Source organism: Natator depressus, chromosome 10, assembly GCF_965152275.1.
Source record: "Natator depressus isolate rNatDep1 chromosome 10, rNatDep2.hap1, whole genome shotgun sequence".
NCBI classification, from domain to species: Eukaryota; Metazoa; Chordata; order Testudines; family Cheloniidae; genus Natator; species Natator depressus.
In genome coordinates this window covers 6,978,391-6,997,760 of record NC_134243.1, presented here as the reverse complement: position 1 = coordinate 6,997,760, position 19,370 = coordinate 6,978,391, and the positions used below count along the sequence as shown (strand labels likewise).

The 19,370-nt window shown below is 39.1% G+C and overlaps 1 protein-coding gene across 1 annotated transcript in view; it reads left to right on the top strand.

The window, feature by feature from the left end:
• PRPSAP2 (phosphoribosyl pyrophosphate synthetase associated protein 2) overlaps nt 1-16,907 on the top strand; it is a 32,831-nt gene extending 15,924 nt beyond the window's left edge. Inside the window, exons 8-12 of the mRNA XM_074965066.1 lie at nt 2,892-2,947; nt 6,991-7,139; nt 13,154-13,224; nt 15,441-15,587; nt 16,239-16,907. Of these exons, the coding sequence (XP_074821167.1) occupies nt 2,892-2,947; nt 6,991-7,139; nt 13,154-13,224; nt 15,441-15,587; nt 16,239-16,397 (582 nt within the window). The 3' untranslated portion in view covers nt 16,398-16,907. The remainder of the gene's footprint in view (nt 1-2,891; nt 2,948-6,990; nt 7,140-13,153; nt 13,225-15,440; nt 15,588-16,238) is intronic.
• Nucleotides 16,908-19,370: the final 2,463 nt, after the last annotated feature.

Sequence of the window (19,370 nt, the reverse complement as noted above, 5' to 3'; positions counted from 1 at the left end):
ATTGAAAAGGAGTACTTGTGGCACCTTAGAGACTAACCAATTTATTTGAGCATAAGCTTTCGTGAGCTACAGCTCACTTCATCGGATGCATACTGTAGCTCACGAAAGCTTATGCTCAAATAAATTGGTTAGTCTCTAAGGTGCCACAAGTACTCCTTTTCTTTTTGCGAATACAGACTTACACGGCTGCTACTCTGAAACCTGTCATTAAACCAAACTGTAAAGGTTGAGAGCTGCTGGTGCCCATTCCATGATAATTTCCCACCCAGATCCTTTGAGAATCAAAGATGAAATTGGATTTTCTTCACCCCAGGATACCCATTAGTTGGATACTATGTGGCATAAAGCCTTCATGTTTGTGTATATGTCTGAGCATGCTTATTTAGTGAACACTTCATATCACCTTCACACACTGTACAGTGTGCATATTAGATGTTAGTGACTTATCATAATTCTCTGCTGCTAGGAGTTGCCAGTGCCCATATTTTAAGTTTTGAAGGGCATTGTTGAACAGTTCCAGGTTGTTGACTTTGCTTTTGCATGAACTGAGTAATGGAAATCACGTTTGGAGATTTGGCAGTTAAAAGTGAGACAGTCCTGTTTGAACAGAAATAAACCCTTCAGTATGTTAAATGGCATGCCCTACATTGTCCGTATCTTGCACTGTATGCCTCTTTCATATGGCCTATCTAATTTTACATGGTCTTTGAAGGAGCACAATTACATGAGGGGGAAAGGGAAACTTCAGCACTTTTTTTCCCCGGTCATATTTCTTGTATTATAAACAGGGCTAGTAGTCTCATCTGTTTTAATGTTGCCTGACGCTTCCCGTTGTAAGACCCTGCCTTCTGTTACTTAGAACTTTGCCAAACTTAACTGTTTGGGTTAACATTTTCCATGTTGGGTGTCTGCCTCAAGCTGAATAATTTGGAAGTTTTTAGCCAAAATGGATCATTGTTTCAGAAATGAGGCTAGGGAAAAATACATTGTTTTGCCCATATTAAAACCTTGATACCTTTTATCTAGCACCCCATGCTTTGGAGCAGGGATTTGACATGTGGCAAAGGATGGCCTTGGTGTCAGGGATGTGCCTTTTGCTGTGCCGTGAAAATCCACCCAAATTTGGCCAAGTTGTAATGTAAGCCTTTGAAAAATCAATTTAAATATATTTAGTAGAGGCTTCTTAGATTTTAGCCGCTAAATTCCACAAAAATTCTGCTTGCACTAGGCATAGAATCATAGGACTGGAAGGCACCTTGAAAGGTCATCTAGTCCAGTCCCCTGCACTCATGGCAGGACTAAGTATTATCTAGACCAGTGTTTCCCAGATTTGGGACGTCGCTTGTTCAGGGAAAGCCCCTGGCGGGCCGGGCTGGTTTGTTTACCTGCCTCATCCACAGGTTCGGCCAATCGCGGCTCCCACTGGCCGCGGTTTGCCGCTGCAGGCCAGTGAGGGCTGCGGGAAGCGGCGCGGGCTGAGGGACATACCGGCAGGTACTTGTGATCCACTATGAACCCCAGATCCCTTTCCGCAGTACTCCTTTCTAGGCAGTCATTTTGTATGAGTGCAGCTGATTGTTCATTCTTAAGTGGAGTACTTTGCAGTGGAGTCCTTATTGAATTTCATCTTATTGACTTCAGACCATTTCTCTAGTTTGTCCAGATCATTTTGAATTTTACTCCTGTCCTCCAAAGCACTTGCAACCCCTCCCAGCTTATTATCATCCACAAACTTTATAAGGGTACTCTCTATGCCATTATCTAAATCATTGATGAAGATATTGAACAGAACCGGACCCAGAACTGATCCCTGTGAGACCTCACTCATCATGTCCTTCCAGCATGACTGTGAGCCACTGATAACTGCTCTCTGGGAATGGTTTTCCAACCAGTTTTGTGCCCACCTTATAGTAGTTCGATCTAGGTTGCATTTCTGTAGTTTATTTACGAGACGGTCGTGCGAGACAGTATCAAAAGCTTTACTAAAGTCAAGATATACCATGTCTACGCTTCCCACCCATCCACATGTTCTAGCTTGGGGCTGAGGAGGACTTTCCTTGCAAAGGTGTCTGGACACCTGAACTGTGGGGCAGGGAGCCTCTGTGCTTTCAATGACTGGGGGGAGAACCAGGACTGGCTGGGGAAAGATACTGGAACAAGGAGCCATGGGTGGGGGTAAGAACACTGAGATTGGACAAGGAGCCTGAGGAGGGAGCCAGTGGGGATGGAGAACAGGGATGTGGGGAGAGGGGGAAGAAAGAGACCGCAAATGGGCGGAACTGGAACTGGCTAAGTGTGGAGAATGGAACTTGGATGAGAAGCCAAGGGTGGGGAAGAGACCAGACTGGGGCAAGTTAGAGTAGTCATGCTTGGGAGAAGTGAACGGAAGAATTTGTGCCCACTAGATCACGCTCCCCTCCAGAACCTGACATAGATTCCTGAGTCTCACCATTCCTCTGTTGTCAGCAAATAACTGTCAAACCCTCTCGTTAAGATTCCCATCCCCCTTTACTGCTGGTCCACTATGATGACAACCTACTACTGCTATCAGTTATTTTGTTTGATCAAGTGGTAGTGGTCTGTGCAGTGGACGTAAATGTTCCATTCCTGCTGATGATCCATATGGGTGTCTGTATGATGCCACATGATGGAATTTGAGGTTTTTTTCAGTTTGTTTTTAAAAATGTAGGAAATTACACACAGAAAACAACATTAAAAGAACATTTTTAAGGTTGTAAAATCTAGGCATTCAAAGCTAGTGTTATTTGCTTAAACTTGAAGTATTTGATACTATAGATATTTTTTTAAATTCTTAAAATTATATGTGGCACTTAATGAGCTTAAATTTCCATAAAAGATATGACATAGTTGATCTCTGTTGTTTGCTACAGATCCCAGATTACAGGAATGCTGTGATTGTGGCCAAATCACCTGCATCTGCAAAGAGGTGAGTAAGATCTACTCTCTTTGATTGGAGCAAGAAATATGTAACTAATGCAGTTCCTGATTTTAGCATTAAATTCAGGGCACTGGCATATGAAATGAGAGACTCAAAATGAAGGACTCAGATAACCAATATATTTACACATGAAACTTTCCATATTGTTTCAGTAGTCAGTATTGCCGATACTAATAATTTACAGCACTGTGCAGTTAACACTGGATCCATGTGGGCATAGACTACTTGGAAAATCATTGTGGCCTCAATGACTCATTTTCAGTGAAGCTTTATTCAAAATATTTGAAGTTTTACCAATGTGTGTGTATGTGTGGAGCTATATGTGTATGTATGAATATATAGAAACTGTTTCTATATGTTTATTACATCTGAATCTCTGTCCTAATGTGGGACTTGAAGTCAACGTGAGGGGGATAAATAGAAGCATAGAAGTATAAATAAAGGAACACTGTCAAGGTTGGCAGGCTAAAAACATCGCTTCTCCATCTTCTACCAAATCTGTAGAATGAAATATTTTTCTGATTACTAAAGTATGGACAAAAATAACTGATCCACTACCTAACGCACAGTGCTGTTTCTCAGACATTCTGTTTTCTTCTTCTTTTTTTAAATATTGCAAGCAGTCAGTTGAATGTTCGTGAAATTATCTCAGTACCTTTGTTGTAATATTTAAGATATGGCCTTCAGCTTCTTCCAGTTTTATTATAACTTCATTGCTGTTTTAGAAGGTCTTTTAAAAATTTAAAGCATGAAAAAGTGAATCCAACAACGGAAGAACAAAGAGTGTTTAGCATTCTAAAAATAGTTTAGGAATATTTATTACATTTAAATATGTATTTATATTTTAATATCCATTGTTTAAAATTTCAACTATGGACGAAGAACAATGGCAAGGCAAATATGACAACTTTGGTCCAAAATGGTTGCTTAATGTGATCATGATTTAGAAAGTGACTGGCCAAATCCTAAATATAGAGACTTTATTCTCTAGTCTGGCTGAAGTGTGCAGGGTCCAGGGCAAGCTTTCTCTTCTCACTGAGATTAGTATTTTATCATGTTAACATGCTTGTTAAGTAATCATCCTTGATTTCTCGTTTTGTTTATTTATGGCAATCTATCCCTCTGCTCTCTGATGGAATTTCACTCCTTTAAGAAGCTGATAAGGAGTTGGATGATAGTTTAAGAATTAATGGTGGCTTTTCTGCAGTCACAACTGATTACTTATGGAAGTGTTACCTAGACTTTTATATCAGGTATTATGACTTTGTTAGTAGGAAAGGTTTGTTTTGTAATAAATCAGAACAGTTTCTAACTGGTAGCAGAGTACTAGGAAAAACTCTTTCATGTTTTTTATCTAACAGTATTCTTCATATGAACTAAATATTCCACTACTTGTATTCAATACCTCTTTAATCTGCCTGCCACGTGACCGATGCTATATAAGCGGGTGCACTTTATTTTTTTAAAATAGAAGTTGTTTATAAATAATCATTCTGGCCCCCAATTGCATCCCTGTCTTGTAATTCAACTTCTGAATTTTACTGTTTTTCATATAAGCTCTTAACTGCATACTCTTGTTGACAATAATATTAGCAGGATCTTTTTTATTGAATGTTAGAGTGTCTTTCTTAATTTATTGTTCTGGGAATACCTCCTTATTGCCTGTAGTGAATCATACATAAAGGCCCATGAGCACAGTGAAATATTAATTCTGTTTCTGGCATCAATTTGATGTCTTAATTATCTGAATTGTAAGTATGCATCTAAATCTGTGAAGCTATAACTGTGCAATTGGGTAAAAGATTATTTTTCTGTCCTGAAGACAGTCTAGTCTTTGGCCTTCCATTCCAGAACTGCTTGCATTTTGGTGATGAGTAAAGTGATCCCTTAGTGTTTCATGTGGCTTAATCATGCCTGTTAGTCACAGGTTTGTGTTGGAGGCTGGGCAGAGCTGCCTTTCTGTTCTGGGAGCTCCTGTAGCCATTGTGCATCAAGGAAGCACAAGGTTTTTCAGAGCTTTTGGGCATGCAGGTGTAGAGTATATCAGCTATACTCCTTAAGGAGATACATGATGCCTATTTTCTCTTGAACTGGCTGGCTCCAGTGTCTGGTGTTGAGGAAAGGTGGGAGGTCTGCCTTTTTGTTTCTCTTGAGGCAACTAGTTCCTGCGTGGGTGTCTGCATCCTCTTCCCCTGTTCTCTAGATATATTACTGGGACATATTTATACATACCTTCCAAAATGCAAATATAAGTCCTTGTATTTGCTCATGCATGTTAGTTAGTTGTGCATGCAAATGGAGAACCTAAATCCACAATTCATAAATTTGCACAGGAAAATATGAGGGGTTGCATGTACTCCTGTTTCTGTATGTGCATCTGTGGCTGAAAATTTGGCCTAATTAGTATGGCCTAGAAAATATTGAAGGCAACTGTTAGTCAGAATGTTGGTTCCTACAACTGTGTCTTAAGTAGTCATTTGTAAATCTGAGAGAGCTGAAGTGTTCTGTAAGAAAATAAATTGTTTGGGCAGGGGAGATAAATTCTTGACAAAAAATAACCAAGGAAGACAAATGTCAGCTTCAAACAGTTTTTCTTTTGAATGCCTGTCTTTGACAGGAGATGGCTTAGTCTCTTTTCATTCAGAATGTTTGTTCAGTTTCTGGTCTCATTGCACGAGTCAGGTAAAAGTCATTTTGCATACAGCCTGAGCTTTATTCAGTTTAGTGTGGTGTCCTGATTTTGCCAGTTAGACTTTGTAAAACTCTTGTTTGTTGAATTGGAATTTTTAATTAAAAAAGCAGGTGGTTGGAATAAAAATCATATGCTGTATTTAAATATTTCTTTAAAAAAATCCTCATTAACTCCAAAGATTGTAAGTGAAAGACTCTTAAATCTAACCTAGCTTGCCAGTGATGCTCTTTCCTTATTTATTGCACTTCACTTGGCTTGTACGATGAAACTGGACTTGTCAGTTCTAGTTTTTCACTTGCTATCCTCCTCCACTCAGCATTGAGATGCTAATACTGCAGGAAAAATTATATTTCCCTTCTTTTCTTCCCCTGTGCAATCAAACAGTTCACTGATATTTTAAAATTTAATTGAAAACTTTATTTTTAACACATCTAAATTTGTACCCTAAACTCCTTGATATTGACCCTTTACGTAATTCCAGATTGCAATTGAAGAAATGGTGTATGGTAAGGGATTTTTTTCGTTTTGGAAGTTTACTAAAACTCTGGTTTTGACTTGCAACCAGTGATCTGGCAATAGGTTAAATAGCTGATTACTTGAGTTTTGTTATTCCTGTAGGATATCCACAGTTGCAAACCAGACTGTCTAGGTTATTCTGTGCCGTTTAGTCCACCTCTTATGTTCGTATACTTTAATTTTAAATTGGGTATTTATTCCCATTTGAAAAAGTTTTTACCCAGGGAATACAAATTAATCTGAGGTCTTGAATCTGCTGCAGTCAGTTGTGGACCACTGTCAAAAACCCTGCTAGTCTGAGAGACCAGTGTCGGTTTTAAGGCCCAAGATCTCAGGCTCCCGCAAGACTAGAAATGAGGGATGTATACAGTTGGAAAAGCTCACTTGAGATCCCTAGTTTTCAAATGGTATACAGCGTTAATTTCTAGCAACATTGGGTCATAGCGTTGTGGCCCCTTAAACTCATGCCAGAAGTGAAGTAGAAGAGTGTAAGATAATAATCTTATATGATTTTAACAGTTGATTTTTAATTCATGTTGCAGCTGAAAAATGGAAGAAGCAAGATGGTAATCTGAACTTAATGATTAACACTTGTTCTATTACTTGCAAAGGCTTGAAACACTTTGGCAAGACCAGTGCAAATGCTCTCAGGACTATCAAGCTTTTCTAAACCCAGTGATTAGAAGGTGTCTTCTAGAAGTAGTCCCTGCATTCTTTTCCTCAGTTGTAGGAATCATTCAATTTTTCCTCTATTTCAGAAGTTAAATATAGGCTTGTGTTGAGTGTTTGGGTTATTTTAACTTTAATGTATTCTTTCCTGCAGGGCACAGTCATTTGCTGAGCGCTTGAGGCTAGGAATTGCTGTGATTCATGGGGAAGCTCAAGATGCTGAATCTGACCTGGTGGATGGTCGACATTCACCTCCTACAGCCAAAAGTGTAGCTGCTATTCATCCCAGTTTGGAGATACCCAGTAAGTAAGTTTGTGTGTGTGTAACTGCTTATATATTGGATTTTTCTAATCCATTTGAGGATGTTAGTAAGGGGTGGCTGTCAGAAATACACTAGCAAAGAATTACTACAGATACCTTTTTCCTATGGTGCCTATGATTTGCAGCAGTGCAAAACTGTGTGGCTGAGTGACAAGGCGGGTAAGGTATCTTTTATTGGACCAACTTCTGTTGTTGAGAGAGACAAGCTTTCGATCTTACACAGAGCTCTTCTTTAGGTCTGACTGTGTATCCTGTATGAGTTTGCAATACCTGCACTGACCTGGGTAAATAGACAAGTGAGTTCCTCTGCCTCATAATTTCATTACCTCATATCTTACACATTACTGTAAGGCTGTTTAGGTTTGATTTATTTAAATATTTCATTTGTGTTAACAGTATATAAACCTCCCCCCAAAAAAACTCTTCTCCCTTTCCTTCTCCACTTGAGGTAAATACATCAATTTAGGAAAGTAGCATGGTCCAGCAGATAGAGCATTGAACTCTGAGTCAGGAAACCTGGATTCTATTCCTGTCTGCCACTGACCTGCTGTATGATCTGGGGCAAGTGATTTACTTCAGGTTCCACTCATGATTCGTTTCATTAAAATGCTACGTAAGAGTCAAGTATAATTAAATGAAATTTTTCATGGTGAGAAGAGTATCTGTTAACTGCCACACAGTGCAGAGAAAACTAAACAGCTGAGATGGATATTTTCCTGGCTAAAAAGATTGCTGGCTGAAAAGAATTAATCCCAAGGAGTGCTCCATATTGTTGTTTATAAGCTAATTTCATATAAAAATTGTGTGTAACAGGTAGGGTTTCTACATATACACCATGCATTAGACTCAAACCACAAAAGCAAGAGAACACCCCAGATCACATCCGTAATTCTGCGCTTCAGCTCTTCTTTCTGCACACACCTTTCTGCTAAAGTAACTCCTCCCAGTACTTACCAGTTGTGGATATTTGTTAGAGTAGCAGTTTAATAAATGAGGTGTGTGATAAAGGCTGCCGTCCATATTGGGGTACAGTTATGGTTGTGTGTATGGTAGCTGTGGTAGTGGTTAGGTGCATCCCTGTGGATTGAAGAGTAGAAGGCATGTACTGTAAAGTGGTGTGGCTTAACTTTTCATTTCTTTGCTGAAGTAGTTTTGTCATATGGTGTGTGTAGCAACTGTAACAGTTCCACAACATTTTTTGTGTATTAATTTCCTAGGCTTTTTAATGTTTTAGTTGGGGTGGAGGGGCAGGATTGTGAGAAAGGTGTTGCTGGTGGACCTCCAGGGCGTGTTGTTCCTGGAAATGTACTAGAGCAGTGGTTAATGACAACGTTATCCATTAGAGAGACAAGGTGGGTGAGGTAATATTTTTCATTGGACCAACTTCTGTTGGTGAGAGAGACAAGCTTTCGAGCTTCAGGCCTGAAGAAGACCTCTGTGTAAGCTCGAAAGCTTGTCTCTCTCCCGAACAGAATTTGGTCCAATAAAAGATGTTACCTCACACACCTTGTCTCTAATATCCTGCAACCGACATGGCTACAACATTGCATACAACTTTCTCCATTAACAGCTATGCTTTCTTGGCACTTAAAAACTGATAGAAAAATTATAGCTTCTGATGGAAAAGATTTTTATCTGTGCAGAGGATTTTGTATATGCTGAAGACTTTGTCAGTTGGTCACCTACTGTGTATAAGCTTTCTGTTACGATGAACAGTGGCAAAAAAATGACCTTAGTGCTAAAAATGTATTAAAAAAACAAAAGCAAAAAACCTTACGTAACAGATCTAGTAAATTATTCTTCTCTTAATTTTGTGTAGATAGACCAATTTTAAAAAAAAATATACCAGTTGTCAAAAAAGTAAGATTGAAGTTGGTCTGAAATACATCTGTGGATAAAAATGACAGTATTTATGCCCTTTAGCTTTTTAACATTGAAATTTCACACTGAAAGGCCACCTCATATAGAGGAAAAACAGAAATGTATGTTCCGTTTTAAACTAATCTCAGAATGGAACTTTAACTATGGAGTAGCAATCAGTGTCTTCAAAATTGCAACAAATATAACCAGCACTGTGATAAGGTTTAACTTTAACATTTGTATTTTTATTTTAGCTTGTGTTTTCCCCTTCCCTTTGTAATTGTGGGAAATAAAATAAAAAAGAAAATGCACTGAGTAGATGAAGGATGTCAGTTTTTTAAAAAACTTTGAATTTTCCTGCTTTTGTGGGATAAATTTTACTCCTTAACAACCTTTAATATCAGCTAGTTGTTGGACCTGAGAATGATTTAGCAAAAGGACAGACTGTAAACTTATTCACCAGCAGGTGTCACTGCTGTCAGTGAGATTTAAAAGTTTTAAGGAAATATAAGTGTACAGAGCAGAAAATGGCAAAAGTAAAGATCCCAAATATGATTAGCGTACGTTTGACTGTATGATCCTGTAATTGCTGAAAGCTTTATTTATACATCTGTTTGTCCTTTATATATCAGTTTGTTCTGTCTCAAATGTAGCAATTCCTTCTTGTAGTCTTCCCAATTCTTGTGATCCCTGTGTGAAGGATGGGTAATTGTCATAAGAACATACCATGCTGCTTTGCAATAGGGCGAGTGGTATAAATTAAGGCAAAGCAGCAGCCTTATTTAAAACTGCCAGCTTTAAAAGTTAGCATGGTTTTCAGTCACCGCAGGGCTCTTGGCTCTTGCCACACTGAGCCCACTCTTCTGAAGGTGGCACTTGCTTTTCTTGTCAGGGTCATTGCTTCCAGAAATGCTGCTCACCACAGCATAGGATTGATGGCCATTCAGAAGTTGGAGATCTGTCAGTATGCAGTAGCATTAGGTGCCTGTTTCCGAAATATAGCCCTCTTTACACCTTGTCAGACATCCAGAAAAGAACTTTGAAGAGAATGCAAAGGTGCTAACATTTCAACTGAACCAAGCTGCTAAAGAAAAGGGCAAGTGATGCTGTGTGGAAATATTGCTTTATGATGCTTTGTACTACTTCAGCCTCTTTCATCTGAGGCTCTGACAACATTTTATAGACATTAAAACACAGGATGCTGGGAGGCTTAATTAACTCAACTTTACAGATAGGGAAACTGAGGCAGAGACTTTTCCAAGGTGCCTTGCAAGTCTTTGTGAGAGAATCCAGAAGGGAAAGCGTTTGCAGGTCGCTTTACATTTACACTGTACAAACGATGACTAGGTTTGGAGTCCTAACAAATAGTCTTGTGCTTTATTAGTGAACGCATGCTTCATGCGTACTTGGTCGTTAGATGGGGACTTTTCTGTTAGCAGTTCATTGGAAGGAAACAAGTAAAATGTCTTAACATCTCATATTGTATTGATTTTGTGTGTAGGTGGGTGGGTGGGGTGGTGCGGGTTGATAAAGTTCTCCTTCGCGTGATTGTGCACATATACAGTCCACTTTAGTACTGCACTTGAGTTGGAGACTTTTGCCAGCAGTACTCCTAAGTGGTGCATGTGCCCCTGCTGTCCTTATGCGCAGAGCTGAGGGCATAAAAGGGGTGTGTCCACCACCTCCTTCTCAGTTCCTTCTTATCGCTTGTGATGAGAGTTGGAGCTGCCCCGTTGCTCTTGACCTGTGGTTATCCATCTTAGACACGTTTTTCTTCTGTATGTGTAGTTAGTTCAATTAGTTAGTTTATAGTCTTTCAGGGGTTATTTTGGTTTAAATCCAGGTGATTTCTCCACAGCAATGTGCCATGTGCAGGTCTGTTATCCCTGTCACGGATAGGCACAAAAGTTGTTTAATTCATTTAGGTGAGTGGTATGTGAGGGACAAATGTCCTATCTGTACCTCATTCCCCAGGAGGACTGAGAAAGGGATTTCCAACTTATGGTTCCTCTTATGGAACAGGCAATGCATCCCTCTTTAGAGCCTGACCCTGACCACGAGAGAGCAGAGAATTTCTTCCCAGGGATTGCCTCTTCAGCAGCCTCTGCTCCAAAGCAGTCTTTGTGTGAGATCTTCTTCCTCGCCTATGGCCTCCTCGACATGCTCAAAGCCTTCTGAGGCTGATAGGCTGCACTTCTTTTCTCATAAAAAGGTGCTTAAAACAAATTCTCTGCTGCCGAGTCAGGGTCTGGTTGGAAGCACTGACGCTAGCACTGTCTTTGCAACCACCCTGAACAACAAATGCAGGAAGTTTTGCTCCAGAAGAGGTCACAATCCAGGTTCTTTGACAGACACCTTCCTTCTCCTTTGGTCAGGTCTTCTAATATATGTTTCCTCCATCCTCCTAATTCTGAGGGTGATCATGGAGCTAAAAGGGACATTTGAAATATTCCAATCTCTCCATCTGTTTTATAAGGGTGTATCTGGGCTCCATCTCCTGATACATCTTCAAGTAGATGAGTTTTGTTTTTTTCGCATCCTTTGGTGTCTAGGGTTTTAAAAGGCCTCGTTTACACAAATACTCATGGGACCTGAATTTAGTTTTGTACTGTTTAATGGGTTCCCTCTTCAAACCTCTAGCAACAAATTCCTTGTAATTGCCATCAGTCAATACCGTGTTTTTGATAGCGATTATGTCTGTGAGAAGCACGTCAGAGCTTCAGGTGGTGTTAGCAGGACCCTTCTTTCACAAAGACAAGGTTTCTCTTAGGCCACACTGTAAGCTTATGCCTAAGGTAGAATTTGCACTCCACCTCAACAAACCTATTCTTCTTCCAGTATGTTTTCCAAAGCCTCACTGTAGCAAAGCTGAGGAGAGGCTTCATATTTTGGATGTTCAAAGGGTTCTGTCCTTTCATCTGGCCTGAACAGTCTTTTAAGTCATCTCCAAGACTCTTTGTAGCCTTTTCTGATAGGCTGTAACTGGCTGCCCTTTAATCTTATCATATATCTCACTGGATGTCTGACTGTATCAAGCTTTGCTATGATCTAGTAAAGGTTGCGTCTCCTCTGAGAATAATGGCCCTTTGAACTAGGGCTTGTTCCACTTCATCAGCCTTCCTGAGTAACATACCAATAGTGGACATTTGCAAGGCTGCTACATAGACATAAGTACATAACTTTTCCAAACACCATGCTCTCACTCAGGGTTCCTGGGACAGTGTGAATTTCAGCCAGTCAGTGCTGCAGTCTCTTCAAGTAATCTGAAGTCGCACTGCCTCTAAGAGAACTGTTTATGAGTGACCTACATTGGAATGAATATATGCACAATCACTCTAAGGAGAAAAAAGTTACTTATCTGTACAGTAACTGTTGTTCTTTGAGATGTCATGCACATATACATTCCATGACCATCCCACATTCCACGCTGCTTTGGGTATTGGATGGGGATACGAAGGAATGGAAAGGGAGGTGGCAGCCATGTCCCCTTCGGCTCTGAGCAAGAGGACAGCGGGGACGCAGGCACTACCTAGTGATACTGCTGGCAAAAGTCTCTGATTCCAGTGTATTGGGCACGCACGCACCTACAGTGGAATGACTATGTGGCCAACACATCTCAGAGAACAACAGTTACTGTGCAGGAAAGTAACCGTTTTTTCATATGCATTTTACACCATTGTTGAGCCCAGAAATCCCAGTTCCTCCCTAGGAACTGAATGTCATTCTTAAATTTTACTGTACAAATTGCACTGCATACAAGACTTTATGGCTTGAGTTAGCAGACAGCAAACATGTGCCTTTAAGGCACCAGTCCTGCAAATTATTTTATGGGTGGATCACTGTGTCCATCTGGAACCCCACTGATTTCAAAGGGATTCTGTGCAGGTGTTTACTCATACAGAGTAACTTGCAGAATCGAGGCCTAAATATTTATAGTTAATATCCTATGTGGAAAGACTCAGTGCTTTGTGCATGAGACTCTGCTGCCCAAGGAAGCAGAGCAATGATGGTGGAGACAGTTGCTGCTTTGCTTTTATCTATGGAAAAAATGAGAAACGATGTCTAGTGCAAAGCAATAATTTCCTCATTCATTTTAGCATGTGCAATTTTTCTTCTTTTTTTATCCTTTAATCAGTGCTGATTCCAAAGGAAAAACCACCCATCACAGTTGTTGGAGATGTAGGAGGAAGAATAGCCATCATTGTGGTGAGTGGATGTTTTGGATCAAAACTCTGATAGAATTTCGGAATGTGTGTGTATATTTGTGGGTATCCTTTAAAGTAGGGCTAATTTTGAAGGTTTTCCTATTGTATCTAAGCTAAAATTGTCAAACTCCTGACATGTAAGAGAGCTTGGGGTCACTTTAGTCTTAAATTAAGGATACACAGGGCAAGAATTCAGTGGAAGATCCTATCTTGGTTTTCAATCTCAAAAATTAATTTCCTGGTTTCCAAATATAAGTGAAATCTTTGAAAACACCTTGTTTGGTTATTTTTTTAAAAATCCCATTACACTCTAGTTCTCTCTCTTTATAATAAGCTTGAAATGGCCTTCCACAAATCTTACCAGTGTCTAGTTGAAGGGTCATTATTAAATGCTGAGCTGTTGGCATTTGGCATTTAAAACTTTTAACTAGTGCAAAAACATGGATTGTTTGGATGTTTGCTCACTACACGAACATTCTAAGCGCATAAGGAAGACATTTAGGTTGACTCTGAGGTTTCCTAATACCCTTGACAGGCTCTATTAACTGAGAGCAACCGAAATTGCAGTATAAATCTCCTTGATTATGGACTTAATATCTCTGTGTCCCTTCAATAAAATGAGTTTAGCAGCTTACTTTACATGAATAGAGAGGTTAATTAAGGTTAGTAAAGAACTTGAAGATAATTGAGTAGAAGATGTTGCTAAAATACATTGGATTTCTCTGAAGCTTATGTTCAGAATATTGGTGTAAATGTGTGTAGTGGCTCATCAGCTGAGCAAAATGGCAAGCTGCTCAGTCTTAATGGAAAAATTGCATTTAAGGCCATTAATTTCAGTTTTCTTTCCACTTTCATAATTTCAATGACCAAGAGAATTTTTAATAACAATTACACACAGGTTGACATTTGAGGGAGTTTAAAAGTAAAATGGATCACTCCCTTCTATCTCTCTGAAATCTTTTTATTTTTTACTAAAATACTTAAGCGCTGTTTTAGTTCTTGATGATGGTGCCAACTCTCTCTTCCAGTGTAATTTACTGATGAAAACTTCTGGTGGAACTTCTGAAACTGACCGGTTAATCCAATCCTTGTACTTTAATAGACTCTCAGGGCACTGCTCCTGTATTAAAAGCCAGGAGGATGTCAGTGTGTTGGGGAAGGCAGAGTGAAGAAAAAAGGGCTGGTTAGAAATGATCTTCCACAGCTAATAGATGTTAAGAGGGCTGCATGCAAGATGTTAAAGGACTAAAGAGCATGTGTCAGAATAAAATGGAAGAAAGGATGGACCAGTTTCTTTGCCATATTAACTAAACTTTGGGTAATGATTGAGGTGATTTGGAAAAGCTTTTCATAATGACTGTAAGTTTTGGGGTCCCTGTACATCATCTTGAATTAATGGCCATTTTGTCTTTTAACTGAAGTCTTTCTACATCTTTTTAAAATCAAATGTTTTATCCCTTGTTGAATTTCAAAGTTCAAAAATAAAAAATTATTCCAGGTTTTTAACTGTCCTATGGGAATATTTATTACTGTTTTATTAGTAAATACATTCTGGGATTTTATTAAATGCTTGGTTTCTTCCCTCATGCATCCTCCTGGTTACATGACTGAATCTTGCTGTATAGGTTTTAAAAATCCTCTTGTGCTTTAGTGAAGAATACTGCAATTAATTGTCCAAAATACACAATGATAGACACAGAAAAGCAGGATCTGGCCCTGATAGTGTCTACTGAATGGGTCACCTGAAACTCTGTACAAGAGAGTTTTCGTAAGGTGAAAGCCTGGTAGCTGGACTCTGTTGCATCATTTCAGAGAAACAAAGTTTCATGAATATTAACACTGCAGATCTAGACGTGCCAATGACATAAAGACTGATGTTGTCTTAAAGGACGCTGGAGAAATTGCATTATTCTTTGGGGTTTTAATATAAAACGTTATTAATTTGAGATCTTAATGTTTGGAGTAACTTTTTCTATAGGGGAGTCTTTGGTGTCATATTTAGAGCCATGGCAATTCTCCTCTCCCACACTCTGTTCCTTGAGCCCCCAAATAGGATAGTAAGGGTTACTATCAGTAAACTAATAATATGGTTTGTATGTAGACTAGAGAAATCTACTTCCTTGACACCAGTAGAATTACACTAGATCTGTCTGCCTCTGTTGCGTGGCCTGTTTGAGGAAGTGTGGAGTCTTCATTGGCCTGGTCCTATTTTGACAGGATGACATTATAGATGATGTTGACAGCTTCCTCGCTGCAGCAGAGACGCTCAAGGAAAGGGGAGCATACAAGATTTTTGTAATGGCGACCCACGGCCTGCTGTCTTCAGATGCTCCCAGGTTGATAGAAGAGTCTGCTATTGATGAAGTAAGTGTGGGCAGGATGGGCTAGCTTCAAAGTTCAGAAGCAAACCAAAATGATGAAAACTTTTCAGAAAATTCAGCCAGCTTTAAAATCCCCCACTGGCTCGGCTCCTAAAATATTTAATATTGATTTTTACTAATTACAATATCAATTACAAATTTCAGGAACAATACTGTGGCTGTTTGTTCCTGGCTTCACTTTTCAGTACAGATTAAGGTTTTAACATATAATTATTCCATTTTTTAAAGTCTTCATGAATACTTTAGTGATGGGTGCAGCATAATAATAAGACCCTAAGTAAAGGATTGTCAACATATGGAGATTCTCCTTAAGTGAAGAGTAATGAGTGCATCCCCTTGTGTGTGTTGGACAGGATAAAGGCAAGGAAGGACTGTTTCTTTAGCATTCATAGATAGGTGAGTAGGTAGGCATCCAACAGCAATGAATAACCTTTCACAAGGCTATGATCCTGTCCATAAACAGTCACAAAAGGAGATCCTGCTTTGCATTAACCATTTAACTTTCTCGAGATTTGGAGGGAAGAACTTCCCTTTTCAGACGCTGATGTGATAGGGTGCAGATCAGAAACTGAAGGGAAAAGATCAGGGAAAAATCATTTCTACTGTGACGGTTTCTCTCTCTTTCTCTCTCTAGGTTGTTGTAACCAACACGATTCCACATGAAATACAAAAACTCCAGTGTCCCAAAATTAAGACAGTGGATATCAGTATGATCCTCTCCGAAGCCATTCGCAGAATCCATAACGGGGAGTCCATGTCTTACCTTTTCAGAAATATAGGACTAGATGATTAATCTTTTCTTTTTATTCTAAAGACATACCAAGGGCCAAACTGGAATTGTATAGAAAACAAGCTGTGAAGCATCATGCTTACCTTAATATTTCAATTGAGTCATTTCTGTTTTGTTGTTTTTCTCGGTTTAAATTTGAAGGTAGACCAGATTTGAAGAGCTATTTTTCTTTGCAGTTTTTGAAAAAGACCCAAAAGTTTTCCCAAAAGAAAAAAAAAAAAAAAAGTTGTTCTAGTTGCTTTTAGGTTAGTTGCACTATGTGTGGAAAACAAACACTTGAAGCAAGAATTTAGCTCGTAAACTAAACATTCCTTCCCCAAAGCTGCTTGCTACAAGTGCTTTAAAAAGTTGATAAAATGAAGTGACTGTATAATATTTGCATTTTAAAAGCCAAAAAGGTTGTACTGTTGTATGCAGTTAAGTGACATTTTGTAGAAGTGCTTTTATAGAAAAGCATATGAAATATGCACCTGTATTTATTTTCTGCAACAAAGAATAAAGATTTGTTTTGTGTGAGCTTTTTTAAAAATGTTTATTCAGAAGTTACTTGCATTTTAGAATGTGGCCCTATCAAAAATTGCCATTTGCGGGTGGTGTGATGTTGAACAAAGTTGTAAGGTTTGGTACATTTTCCTTACTAATATAAGCTGAGCGAGCATACACGTTAGGGAAGATAATTGGCTTTATATTGTTGCTGCTTTACTGTAAAAGAACAAAGGGGGTGGGGAGGAAGGAAACAAATATTTTACCACTTTTTGGTTGAACTGCCGTACTTCACTAATTGTATAGACAGACAACAGTATGTAGTTTTATTTGGCAACAGAGGTGTGCGAGGCACTTTACAGACAAGTAGACAGGGCTCATCTATCATAAATATGTACATTATTTATTATTCACTATCATGGTATCAATTTCTGCTCCATGTCTTGCTGTTGACCAAACTGTTTGTAACTTGGAAGGCTTGGCCTTCCTTAACATCCATTACCCACACATGTGTTTTTCACACATGCTTCGTTAGATCAGTCTGGAGCCATTCATTTGCTGAGTACGCTTTTTGAATGCTGTTTACAGGCAATGGCAAATAAATATTGCTCTGCTTCATTAGGGATGAGTCGTGTCAAAAGCAATAAAATAGTGCTTCCTTGGGTTTTTTCCAGCCTGCAGGTGTGCTAGGAGGGTTGGACCAGAGACAGGCACGCAAAGCAACAGCACTGGGTTCGATCTTAGGTTTCAGGCCATTTATGTTATGGAATAGAAACACAGGCCTCTACCACTGCTTAAATCACCAAGCTCTTGCATTGTGCTGGTACCAGGAGCCTTAAGCAAGTTGGCATACTCTGGAGGGAAGATAGTGGCGAGTTTATACACAGTCAGTTTAGACAATGTATGAGAGTCATGGACCTTAAAGGACCCCACCGGTTCTGGCAAGGAGGGAATTAAGACCATAACCTCTTTGAAAACTCGATCCAGTTTTGGATATGTGTTCCCAGCTCAAACTCTTGTCTATAGTTACACAGGAATAAACTACATTGCAAGATAATTCAAGTTAGAAAGGTAAGTATTCAAAAGTTAGGAAATGCCAGAATGAAGGTTGCCTGTGCAATCTTAATTAAGCCCCCTTGTGGGTAAACATTATAATAGTCACTAATTACATGATCACATACTGTCTTTTTTCCCCAAGGGATGGAGCATGCTCAGTCCTGTCACACACAGGCGCTGTAAGAGGCTTGAACATGCTCAGTGAGGGCAATCTTCAGAGACTTGTTAAAGTCTCTACTGAGTATGTACAAACTGCATTTTTTTTTTTTAAAAACCTTATAACTTGGCCAAATTTAGGTGGGTTTTCATGGGGATGGAAAAGGCACATCCCTGACATAAAGGCCACTCCTTACCGAACTTCAGGCCCCTGCTCCAAAGCACAGGAATGCTAGAACATTTGAAAGAAAAGTTCTCAAGAATTTTTTACCATGGGCAAAATATAAACATCCCTAGCCTTGTTCTCAAACAGCTGAACTGCTATGGCTGAAACTTACAAAAAGCAGTCATGGAAAATTTCAGCCCAAATTATTAGTATCAGAATTTAGTTTTTATTGTTTTATAATGTCCACAGATACCTGTTTATTTTAAAGCATTTTTTCCTAATTTTATTGATCTGAGTTTTTGCAGTTGTGGGAAATTACGGAGAGATCAGACCATTGGGGTCAGACAATAATGACAGTAGACATTGAGATTCAAAAAGTTCAAGCTTTAGAACTGTTAAAACACAAATTGTCAACATCACATCAAAATATACAAAGTAAATATCCTTAAACTCACTAATAAGTTCTCAGGCATCATTTTTCTTTCTTTGCCTGTCTGTTAATTATGATGGTTATCTAAGGAGAGATTTTTTCATTGGTTTGTGTGTTTACAGTGAAATTGACGTTTATCAACATTTGCTGATAAAAATCTAATCTTTCCAACCAACCAAAAATAGGGATTTATAATGGGAAGTGTCAGGCAATCCTAATAGGTGGTGCTACCAGCCCTCCTATAATAGATTTACTTGCGGTGGTAAATTTTGGATTTGGATCTGGATTTTGAGCTCCCAAGTTAGTTGTATTTGCATCTAGGGACTTGTTTTGACCAGTAAGAGGGAGAATGAGTTTGGAATTTGAATCTGGGGTTTTGTTGCAGGTCAATCTCTAATTTATTATGCCTTGCAAATGGCTGCAAACAATCTTTGGCAGCGCCAGAGAGAAGTGAAAGATCATCTTTGCTGTCACTGTTTCACTCCAGCAAAGAGAGAGATGCGTTCCTAACATCAAAGGGCATGAATGAGCCTTTGCTGAGGTCAGAATTCTGTATTTGCAAGCAGTCAGTCCATCACCATTTGCCTTGTAAGGTATATTGAGTAGATCAGATGCAATATAAAGCCAAATTCTATTTGCTTTTAAACTTGGAAATCCCTTTGTGTCAAATATTACTGCAATCAGT